At 41.5% G+C, this 11,189-nt stretch overlaps 1 protein-coding gene across 5 annotated transcripts in view; it reads right to left on the minus strand.

Moving 5' to 3' along the window:
• The window catches only part of GXYLT1 (glucoside xylosyltransferase 1), a 53,887-nt gene extending 43,110 nt beyond the window's left edge, over positions 1-10,777 (minus strand). For 3 of the 5 annotated variants that reach the window (XR_007154231.1, XM_047868513.1, XM_047868515.1), the window contains exons 1-2: positions 10,478-10,777; positions 1,045-1,137 (exon numbers count right to left, since the gene is read on the minus strand). Coding sequence is in view for 4 of the 5 variants with exons in the window: in XM_047868513.1 (XP_047724469.1) it covers positions 1,045-1,137; positions 10,478-10,698 (314 nt within the window). In the remaining variant the exon portion in view is untranslated. The remainder of the gene's footprint in view (positions 1-1,044; positions 1,138-10,477) is intronic. The other 2 variants (XM_047868516.1, XM_047868517.1) reach the window with 1 other exon arrangement.
• Positions 10,778-11,189: the final 412 nt, after the last annotated feature.

Raw genomic sequence — 11,189 nt, forward strand, 5'->3', positions numbered from 1 at the left:
TATATACTAAGAATGCAGTTCTTCCCACCTAGAATACTTTACCTCCTGTCCTGAGCCTGGCTAACTTCCATGTTCCTCATGCAATCGCTCCCAACAGGAAGCTTTCCCTGATGCGTTAAGATGATCCCACCTGATGAGTCACCCATTTCTCCCTTTATCACAGCTATAACATGTCAACCCTTTATCTTAATCTCAGGTTTACTAGCGTGAAGCTCCTGTCAGAATGCAAGCTCCAGGAGGATGGAGCCACATTAATTAAATTCAGAGTATGGTTCTTACTACCTGGCACCGTGCCTAGCAAATAGTATGAGTAGAATTAAAATTTAAATGACTCATAAAGACAATAAAAACAGGTGGATCACAAAGAAATTTTACTGTTAGTAAGGGCATCTCAGGCTCCTGCCTCAGTGTCTCCTGGGGAGACAGCCCATTCCTATCAACACTTCTTTCACTAACAGAGCAGAATCTAAGGCCTTCATCATCCAGAGACATGCACAAAGCCAAACTACTCTGACAAACTACATTGACAAACATGCAAGGTCAATAAACAATGTCATATCAAAACTTACTCCTTCATTAAACATTTATTTTTATCCTCTCATTCGTCAATATTCAATCTCTTTGCTAATAACCAATGTAATCCTTCCCTAGTTGTCCCCATCCACCTACAAAAGGTTTTTTCAGCATACCATCTTTAAAGTAGAAAAATGTCATATATATGGCTGTAAATGTCAATGGAAGTCTATCTTTATCACCTGTTTAATACTTTTGTCACCCAGTTACCTAAAATTAGATCACAAGTGCTCCTAAGAACACCTAAAAAAAAGTTACACCATTTTATACACAGTATGTACTAAAAATGAGTGATAACAACTACAAAGTAGGGAAAATAGAAAACCCAAACAGAATATGAATTATTTGCTTATATGACAATATTAGATTACATGAAAAGAAACATTTTTATGTCCTATTACAGTAAAAAATTTACTATGTACTATCTAATCTTACCTACACTGATCTACCAATTAAATATTAGATGCCTACCTAAAAGCCGCTTCCCAAAAGCAGTTCATTCCACAAACATCAGAGGGCAGCATCCAATAGGGATTCCAGTAACACAGAGAGAAATCTTTACACCTAACAGAGTAAGACAGAAATAAAGTCCTATGTGAGTATTTCGATTTAAAACTAACAAGGAATTTACTTAAAAACACAATAACTTACTGTTCTATTTTACAGCAACAAAACTGCAAATCCAATTTTGCAAATTCATTATGGCTAAAGTAACTTGAGGAGTTTGGAAATTTCTCCCTTACTCAGGTACCATTATTTTAAAAAGGACTTTAAAACTTTTAGGTAGAATACACTGCAGACCGAAAAACCATTCCTTATCAGGAACACTCCTAACATATTAAAATCCCCTCCTCAGATAACAGAAAATATGGGAATACTCCTAAAATTTTCATTTGTGTACTACACAAGATCCCCCCAGAATAAAATCCTTTTCAGCTAAACAAAATATTTGCTTAACCTGAAGCCAAATTAAAATGCCACAGAGACAGAAAGGGAAGAGAGGATCTTTGAAGGCTTTTAAATTAATCTTCAATTCAATTTAGTTATATGGTGTTTTAAACTGAAAAAATAAGAAATCACGCTGGAAGTGGCACCTGGGTGGCTCAGTCGGTTAATCGTCCGACTCTTGATTTCAGTTCAGGTCATGATGTCATGATTCATGGGATCAAGGCCTGCATCAGGCTCTGCACTGACAGCACAGAGCCTGCTAGGGATTCTGTCTCTCCTTCTCTCTCTGCCCCTCCCCCTCTCTCCCTCTCAAAATAAATAAATAAACATTAAAAAAAAATCAAGCTGACATCCATGGCTCAGTTTCATTATCTATATCATCTTCGTTCTGCTATATTACACAAGCTAAACTGAAGTTACAAGTACAGTCTTTCTGCTTAGACTGCAGGTCAGAGCTAAACAACAACAGCTACAACACCGCACATTACAAAAAGTATGTTTTTTTTTTATTGTTACTCTTTTCCAAAACAATAGTTTCATTTGAAATTCACTGCAATGTGAGGCCTGCATACTAAAGCAAGTATGAAATCAGGGTGAGTCTCTAAACCAGGTCATTTCATGCCGCCTCACCATGTAACTTTGTTTTCTATCGCTATAAATTCAATTATAGGTTACTGTCTTTACAGCAAAAGATGAAATTTCAGTTTGCAAAGATCTCTGATCACACCTCTCACAAATGTCAACAGTCTAGGGCAGGGGATCTCAAACCCAGGCTGCACAGGGAAACCACCCAGAGAGCCCCATACCAGACCCATTAAATCAGAATATCTGAGAACAGGGTGGGGCACAGATAGTTTTTAAAATGCCGCCTCAATAATTCTGTATACTCCTGCATAAAAACCTCCAGTTGGAATTTTAAAATCAATGGAAAAAAATTACATTGTAATTTGGTTTACCTTTACAGAGACACCATTTTCAAGCCCAACATATCTTAATTTAAAAGGCTGCAAAAGCAGGAAATAAAAGAAAAAAGAAAATATATGCAGACCAATAAAACCCACGAACGTCTGTCCCCTCCCAGGAACAGTTATGTATTTTTTAAGTCTTGCCTTTCCATATGAGACACAGGCTCAGTGGTGGTGTTAACAACAGAGTTCTTTTCAGAGTCAAGTGCTTTCACATCCACTTAAGCCTCACAACAAACTTGTTCAAACAGATATCTCCATCTTTCAGAAACAGGCATTATCACTGCTATCTTTAAACAAATCCACAATTTACGTAGACTCAACACCTACAGTGCACCTTTGTTTCAGGAAGGACATAACTAATCTGGCTATTCCATGTCCTCCTGTTAAACCTTACAAGAGTAGAAAATGGAAATGAAAAATGGAAATGGAAAATTAAGCCTCAAGAAAAATAACTCCCCAATTAAATTCTTCCATAAAAACGATCCACTGAAATTATGTAATAATACCATTTTCTGCCTCCAGTTGCACTCTTCAACCTCTGAGACCTAGGCAACCACAATATCTATCTTTGGTCTCTATAGATTTGCCTGTTATGAATATTTCATGTACATGAAATCATACAATATGTGGTCTCTCAAGTTTGACTTCTTTCAATCTGACTCGAATATTTTCAAGGCTCATCTACTATAGCATTTATCAGTACACTTCAATACTTTTTATGCCCTAATAATGGATGGATATGCCACATTTTGTTTAGTCATTCATCAGTTTATAGACATTTGGGTTGTTTTCCATCTTTTGGCTATTACAAATAATGCTGCTTATAAACATTCATTTACAATTTTTCTCTGAACATATGTTTTCAATTCTCTTGCATATATACCTACAAGGGGAATTGCTAGATCATGTAATCACACTAAAGTAATTAATGCAGATGAAACTGCAGGGAAAAAAAAATCAAGTTTTAGGTAAGTTTCTTGACCATAACTCAATGTCTGAAAACACAGTTTAGGGATATCTTCCTGTCTTTCTTTAATGGAAATATAAAAATATGCACTAGGGAGTATACATGCCTCTTACTATTTAAAAAAAAAATCATAAAACACTAATGTGCTACTGGCAAGAGGTAGCATAATTTAATGTTTCTTATTTCTCAAACTTACATTCTCTCACTTATGAAAAAATAGTCAAAGATTAAAATAGAGAGTAGAAACTCATTACGTACCAGCAACTGTTATTACAAGCAAAAATTAGAAAAAAACAACTAATATGGAGACAGATAGCAACTGTACTTTAGGCCACAAAGAAATAATATTAAAAAATACTGGGAAAGAAAAGGTAGTTATCCATGTTCTAATTATTAGCTGCTTTTGCTTTTATTCCTTAAAATTATTGAAAATGAAATATCAGAAATACAGTTCAATTTTCAAAGAGGTAATTCAACTGAATAATTTTAATGGGGCAAAACTGTAAGTTGAATTAAGTGGGTATGTCTTCAGTAAACAGTGACATCCAAAATCAATGAAGTCCATAAAAGCAAATCTCCTTCATTGTAGAATAAGTTGAAATAAACTTTACTATGACTCCTCCTCAAATTTCATACAGTGTAATGTTTCTAGTTGCAGGTGGCTTGTCTCCAAAGTGATGAAAGGGTAGCACAAGGGATCTTTGTGGTAATAACACAGTCCAGTATCCTGACTGTGTGGGTGGTTACACGAATTTACATATGTGATAAAACTGCATGAAACTACACATACATACATGAACACCTGTAAAACTGGTGATATCTGAATATAGTCTATGGGCTGTACAATGTCAATTTCTGGGGTTACAATATTGTACTATATTGAAACACATATATTCCAGTTGTATTAGTATTGTACTATGCTCACAGAGATTAAGATCCCACTATTAGGGGAAATGGAGTGACTGATACAAGGGTATCTCTGCAATTTCCTATGAAATAATATTTATTTTAAAAGTTAAAAAATAGAGGCGCCTGGGTGGGTCAGTCGGTTGAGTGTCTGGCTTCAGCTCAGGTCATGATCTCACAATTTGTGGGTTCAAGCCCCGCATCGGGCTCTGTGCTGACAGCTTAGAGCCTGAAGCCTGTTTCAAATTCTGTGTCTCTCTCTGCTCCTCCCCTGCTCATGCTCTGTCTCTCTCTCTCCTTCAAAAATAAATAAAAACATTAAAAAAAAATTTTTTTTAAATAAAAAAGATCAAAAACAAAATTCCCCAAAATTTCAGTACTTGAAGAGCTGAGACATTTCATGCTTGGGATAAAGCAGAGCATTTAATTAATTATATAATACTCTCCACAGTAACAGTTCTCAAACTTGAAGTTTCCTTAAATCTAGTAAGAGAAGGTCTTCTATAATTTTAAACTGGAAAAGGTATTTTTCATTTCAAAATGTCCATGATAGTCTTGAGGCTTTAGTGAAAACCATGTACACCTTACAGTCAGGGATAAGTTTGGGCATATCCAGCAAAAGAATGTGGAAGTCTGAATGAAATGCTGTGAGCCACCCATGAAATTTCAAGGTACAGATACCTGCTCTGGGACTGGGGCAAGAGAAACAGAGATGCTCGTGACCATATTACAGGAGACCATTCCCATGATACTGACAAATCAACATTACTTGAAGATCAGTGCCTGGGTCACTCATTTTCAACTAAAAATTGCCTCCAGACAACAATGTCTAGCTACATCAGGTCTTTATCTCAAATCTCTAACTTCATGAACACTCAATGTGAAAAGGACTGCTTATATACAAATGGCAATGAACAATTACTTATCCATTTCAAAAGTAGGTTAGCTTCCCATTGTACCCAACCCCCTCCTGGGGCGGGGAGGGGGTGGGGAACTGGGTTAAGGATTTACAATTTTTTTTAATTTATTTGAGAGAGAGAGAGAGTGCGTGCAAGCACATGAGCTCTCAGAGGGGTGGGGTGGGGGGAAGAGAGAGAGAGAGAGAGAGAAAGAGAATTTTAAACAGGCTCCCACGCTTAGTGTGGAGCCCCACGCAGGGCTCAGTCCCACAGTGCTGGGATCATGATCTAAACTGAAATCAAGAGTTAGATGATCAACTGAGCATTTTAATCCACCCCTGGATTAAAAGATTTAATTGTTATAGGGCACTGGGTGGTTTAGTCGGTTGAGCATCAGACTTCAGCTGAGGTCATGATCTCACAGTTCATGGGTTCGAGACCCATGTCTGGCTTTGCACTGACAGCACAGAGCCTGCTTCGGATTCTCCCTCTCCTTCTCTCTCTGCCCCTCCCCTGCTCATGCTCGCTCCCTCTCTCTCAAAAATAAACATTTTAACAAATTTAAATGTTAAAAAAAGGGGGGGGAAACTCCCCAGTAGAAAGTTTTTCTATGCATGATAAAAATGAAAATGATAAAGAACTGCCAATTTGAATACACAGAAATGCCAATACACTGAAAAACAGGTTAAGTCAATATGTGGGGGGAAGTATTTCCAACAGGAACAACACAGATAATAACCTTAATGTGTTAAAACAGGATTCCTAAATCAAAAAGTACACATTTTTTGTTGTTAGCCTAATCAGTGTCCCCTCCAAAAGCACAGACCATTATTTTAATTAATTACTAGTCAGGTTTGTGCTAAGCACTTCACAGCCATGTGAAGTACGATCGCCAATGAACTAAAACACAAGTGCAACGTACTGCTTTTATAGAAGATGAAGGTGGCTTTAGTAAGTAATTTGTTTCACTATTCACTGTCTGAACTCCTCTCTTCAAAAATGACTGCAGAGGGGCGCCTGGGTGGCGCAGTCGGTTAAGCGTCCGACTTCAGCCAGGTCACGATCCTGCGGTCTGTGAGTTCGAGCCCCGCGTCAGGCTCTGGGTTGATGGCTTGGAGCCTGGAGCCTGTTTCCGATTCTGTGTCTCCCTCTCTCTCTGCCCCTCCCCCGTTCATGCTCTGTCTCTCTCTGTCCCAAAAATAAATAAATGTTGAAAAAAAAATTAAAAAAAAAAAATGACTGCAGAAAAGAAGGAAAAAAAATTCTGTACTAAAAATAGAGGGTCAAACCATTCTCAGCTAAATTAGTGGTTCTTAATATTTGGTTTTGTAACAATAACCTGGGGCACATATCTAAAATACAGATTCCCAGACCCCACTAACGGGTATTCTGGTTTAAACAGGTCTGGACTGGGGCCTGAGGACAGGATTTTTCCCAGAAGTCAGAAAAAAAATTTTTTTAATGATTAAAATTTAAATGATTGAGGGGCACCTGGGTGGCTCAGTCAGTTAAGCATCTGACTTGGTTTTGGCTCAGGTCATGATGTCGCTGCAATCAAACCCTGTGTCAGGCTCTGAGCTGAGCATGGAGCTTGCCTGGATTCTCTCTCTTCCTCTCTCTGTCCCTTCCCTGTCCCTTCTCTCTCAAAATAAATTAATAAACATTAAAAAGGAAAATGGATTCTATTCTTAAAAAAAATTTTAAATGACTGAAACCATCAGCATATTAGGTACGGTTTTACTGTGCCAGGTACCATACTCAGTAACCTATTCCAACTACTTCATTTCAATTCTCACAAGCAATCCAGTATCACAGATTCTCTTATCTCTAATCTAACTGAAGAGGAAATGTATTCAAGGTTCATACAGCTAAGCATGTGGCAACGCTGGAGTCTGGCTCCAAAGCCCTAAAGATGCTTAGTATATCCTACTAGTATTCACAAGACCCACCAAAAATGAGAACTCGATGGCCTAACCAGATCTGAAAGAGTGAGGGGACTATATACCAACAGAATGACGGGTCCAGAAATGGTTCTCACTCAAATGTTTACTAGTTTTTTGATCCCCCCCCCCTTCACACCACCACACAGCCACAATAAGATGAGATCTTGATGATCACCCTCAAGACTTATCAGTGAAATGTGAGAATTTAATCACTCTGAATAAAGTCACAAAATAGGCTAATCCCCTCTACGGAAGTCCTGATGTCTGATAATAATAACGGCTTTACATTGAATACCTTAGCAAGAGTCCGTCAGTATCAAACAGCTTGAGAGAGTTTCTCTATGTGGCAGAGCCTCTGCCTAGCCAGCATTCCCCTCTTGTAAGACCACACTCATCTCCAACACCACTCACGTTATCCTGTCCACCACAAGGATGTGCAAATGACACAGACCCTGAGAATCCGAGATCCCCATCCTAGGCAACACTGACTTGTCCCTGGATGGACATGTGATACAAACAAATCCAGAGCCTCTTCCTAGAAATCGCCAGAAAATCTAAAGCCTCTTCCTGGAAATTTTTGAAATTCCTAGAATTTTGAAATTTCCTAGAAAATCCGGAGCCTTTTCCTAGAAATTTTTGAGATTTGAGAAGAAACACCCCAAAGAAAGAGCTCATGAATAAAGCCTTTCTACAGTGAAGAAAATAAGAGTCCTAGTCCTTAAGGTCCCTGGAGCTGCCCGGGCATTTCCTTTCATTTTTCCTCCTGCCAGCAACCCACGTAAGCCAATAAATAACTGTTTTGCTTAAGTTGGTTGTACTGGATTTTAATCACTGACAACTAAGGATTCTATTACAAATTAAGGTAAGTTATTACCTACATTTTACAGGTGAGAAAACTGAAATAGAGAGGTGGTCAAGGTTTCACAGCAGAGTATGAACACAGGTTTGTCTGACTCTAAGACCTGCACATTTTCTAAATACCAAAATAACGGATTCAAACCAGATACATTAATTAATAGATTTCACTGAAAACCTGTTCTTAAATCATTTCAGAAATTTTACTTGGAGAACTTGGAAGGGCCCTTCCAAGTACTTTATTGTCATGGAATTTGTGCAATGAATACTCTCCATAAGATCTGAGCAGTAAAACCTACTGGATATAACCTAGACCCCATGTTTGTTGTTTTAATGTTTGTTTGTTTTTGAAAGAGAACGCAAGCAGTGGAGGGGCAGAGAGACAGGGGGACAGAGGATCCAAAGCAGGCTCTGTACTGACAGCAGAGAGCACCATTCAGGGCTGGAACTCACGAACCATGAGATCAGGACCTGAGCCTAAGTCAGACGCTCAACCTACTAAGCCATCCAGGCGCCCCTAAATCTCGTATTTTAAATGAATGAGGGAAATTAATAGTTTCAGTCTTGCAGGTAAGACTGCTTCAAAACAGTAAGACTGCAATGACAATCGAGTCCTACCAAATACAAATGTTGCTTGCCTCACACTCCATTTTCCACTGATGAAAGACTATTCAGACTAGATTCTTACCACAGACAGAAACTTTACAGAAAGAGCACTGAAGGATCAAAGAATACAATTCTGGTCCAATTACTGGACCTTGGTCAAATGATTTATACACAAGAAAAGAGGTTAAAGATGGACACTTCCTCTTTATCCTGTGGTAGTCAAAAAGCTGGCCAAACTCTATGAGAAATCTTTAAAAATGTAGGAGGGCCTGGGTGGCTCAGGTCCTGATCTCGTGGTTCATGGGTTCAAGCCCCGCATCCGGCTCTGTGCCGACAGCTCAGAACCTGGAGCCTGCTTCCGATTCTGTGTCTCCCTCTCTCTCTCTCTCTCTGCCCCTCCCCCACTTGTGCTCTGTGCAGTGTCTCTCTCAAAAATAAATAAACATTAAAAAAATTTTTTTAGATAAGTAATATCTAAAATGAAGAACCCGGATCTAAGAATTCTCCAGCCTCACGTTGGGTGTAGAGACTGTCCAATTTCATACAGTGTTTTGATTAAAATGTTGCTTCCTTACAATTCTACCCAATACAGAAATAATTTTAAGTGCTTCACAATCACATAATAGACCATGAACAGCTTTTCATGAGCCTCATTTTTCACGAGCTCACTCAGGTCGTCACTCACTGCCTCTCCCACACCTGACTGGAAGCAGTTCTGCTTTTATGAATAGTCAGGAATTAGCCAGACTGTAATCAAATCACTGGGTACAAAACATGACAATCCTGCTTTCCCATGCGCTCCTCTGCCCAAACGTCCTTTCATTTTGAAAGGGGCCATCAACTCTCAGAAGAATGTTAAACAGCCTGCAGCAGACCTGCACTCCTTCGTCTCACCAACCCTGTGCTTTCCCGTATCAAAGCAGCCTTTGCCTCTTATTAAGGGAGCACTGAGTCCTTCCCAGATTCCCAGAGAGGTGCTCACAAATAAAGAAGCCTATTTTTCAAGGAAGTGCAAACGCTCAGAGTTTGTTAAGCATTCATAGTGCGTCGCATTCTTTCTTCCTTTAAATCTCACGGTGATTCCAACTCTGGCAGTGATGTGTGCAAATCCACGTAAGTCACTATGCTTCTTTTTAAACACCGATTTTTAGAGAAAGATATCCCATGCCACAAAACACGTGAGCATGTTAAGCATCGCTGATTTTTCTTAACTGGCTCTAAGTTTCAGAACAGACCGATTGCTTCCTAAAGAAAAATTCAAACTACGCATAAAAGCTCTGTCCAGATTTCACTAACTGACTAATAATGAAAATGTAGGCGTTAACACACAAAAATTGGACGCCCCATTCAAGAGAAGGGGAAAAAATTGAACTAGGGCGCCAGCCTGATGTTTAAATATCTCAACTTGAACTCCATGGAAACAAGAGGGAATTCCCACTAGCCAAACAGCAAGAAGGCTTTTGTGGGGCACCTTTTACTTTCAAAGAATTCTTTAAGGAAAAAAAAAAAAAAGCAACTGTCAATTAAAAGTTGAAAATTAATTTCTATCTGCTTTAAAGGCGCATAAGGAATGGGTCAGAGGGCAAACACAAAGAGCATGGGGTGCTCTCCGGCGGAGCTACCCCCGGATGGAGGGGAAGGAGGGAAATGAGAGACGGGGTCACGGACGGCGGCAAAGCGGGAGGCGCGAGCCCGGGGACGGGTGGCGCGGGACTGACCGGGGAGCTGTCCGGGCCAGGCCAAGCCCCGCGTCCCCGCGCCCGCCGCTCCTCCCTTCCCGGCCTCGGCCCCCAGACCGGGAACAGCCCGTACCTGTCTGACCGGCCGGGATGCGCTGCGGGGCCCGCGCTGCCCACCCCTCTCGCGCCGCCGCGTCCGCCGCCCGCGAGCCAGGAAGCCGCTGCGGCCTGCGGCTTCCCGCCACCGCCGCCCGCTCCTTCCTCCAGGGACACGGCGAGCTGGCTGAAGGCGTAGAGGAGCGAGCAGAAGCCGCAGGCCAGGCACAGCACCACGATGCGCAGGTAGCGCCGCATCGCCCCGGACCCGCGCCTCAGCCGCCTCAGCCGCCTCAGCCACCGCAGCCGCCGCAGCCGCCGCGCCGCACCGCGCCCGCCCGGCGAACTGGAGCGAAGGGAACAGCACGGCGCAGCCGCGGCCACAAGCTCCTCCTCCGCCGCGGCCTCGCGCCCGCCCCTCCTTCCTTCTTTTCCCCCCTCTCGCCCCGCCCAACCACCTTCGTCGGCGGGCTGACAACCCACCGCTAGCCTGACCCCGCCTCCGCCGCCGTGGGCCCCTCCCAGGGGGTGGTGGGGAGCTGGTAGCTGCGGGACGCGCAGGCGCAATGAGTGGGCGAGACCTTGGCGCTCTGGAGTCCGAGGGGAACACAGAAGAGATGCAGAGCAGGTAAATCCTGCCCCTGGTGGCTCCAAACCGAAGAGGAGAGGTGTGGCAAAATAAACGAGGCGCTGGAGACGGCTGACCCAAATTCAGATTATGGTTCTAACACATAGTAGTTTGTGACGTT

This window comes from Prionailurus viverrinus, chromosome B4 (genome assembly GCF_022837055.1).
Source record: "Prionailurus viverrinus isolate Anna chromosome B4, UM_Priviv_1.0, whole genome shotgun sequence".
Lineage (NCBI taxonomy): Eukaryota > Metazoa > Chordata > Mammalia > Carnivora > Felidae > Prionailurus > Prionailurus viverrinus.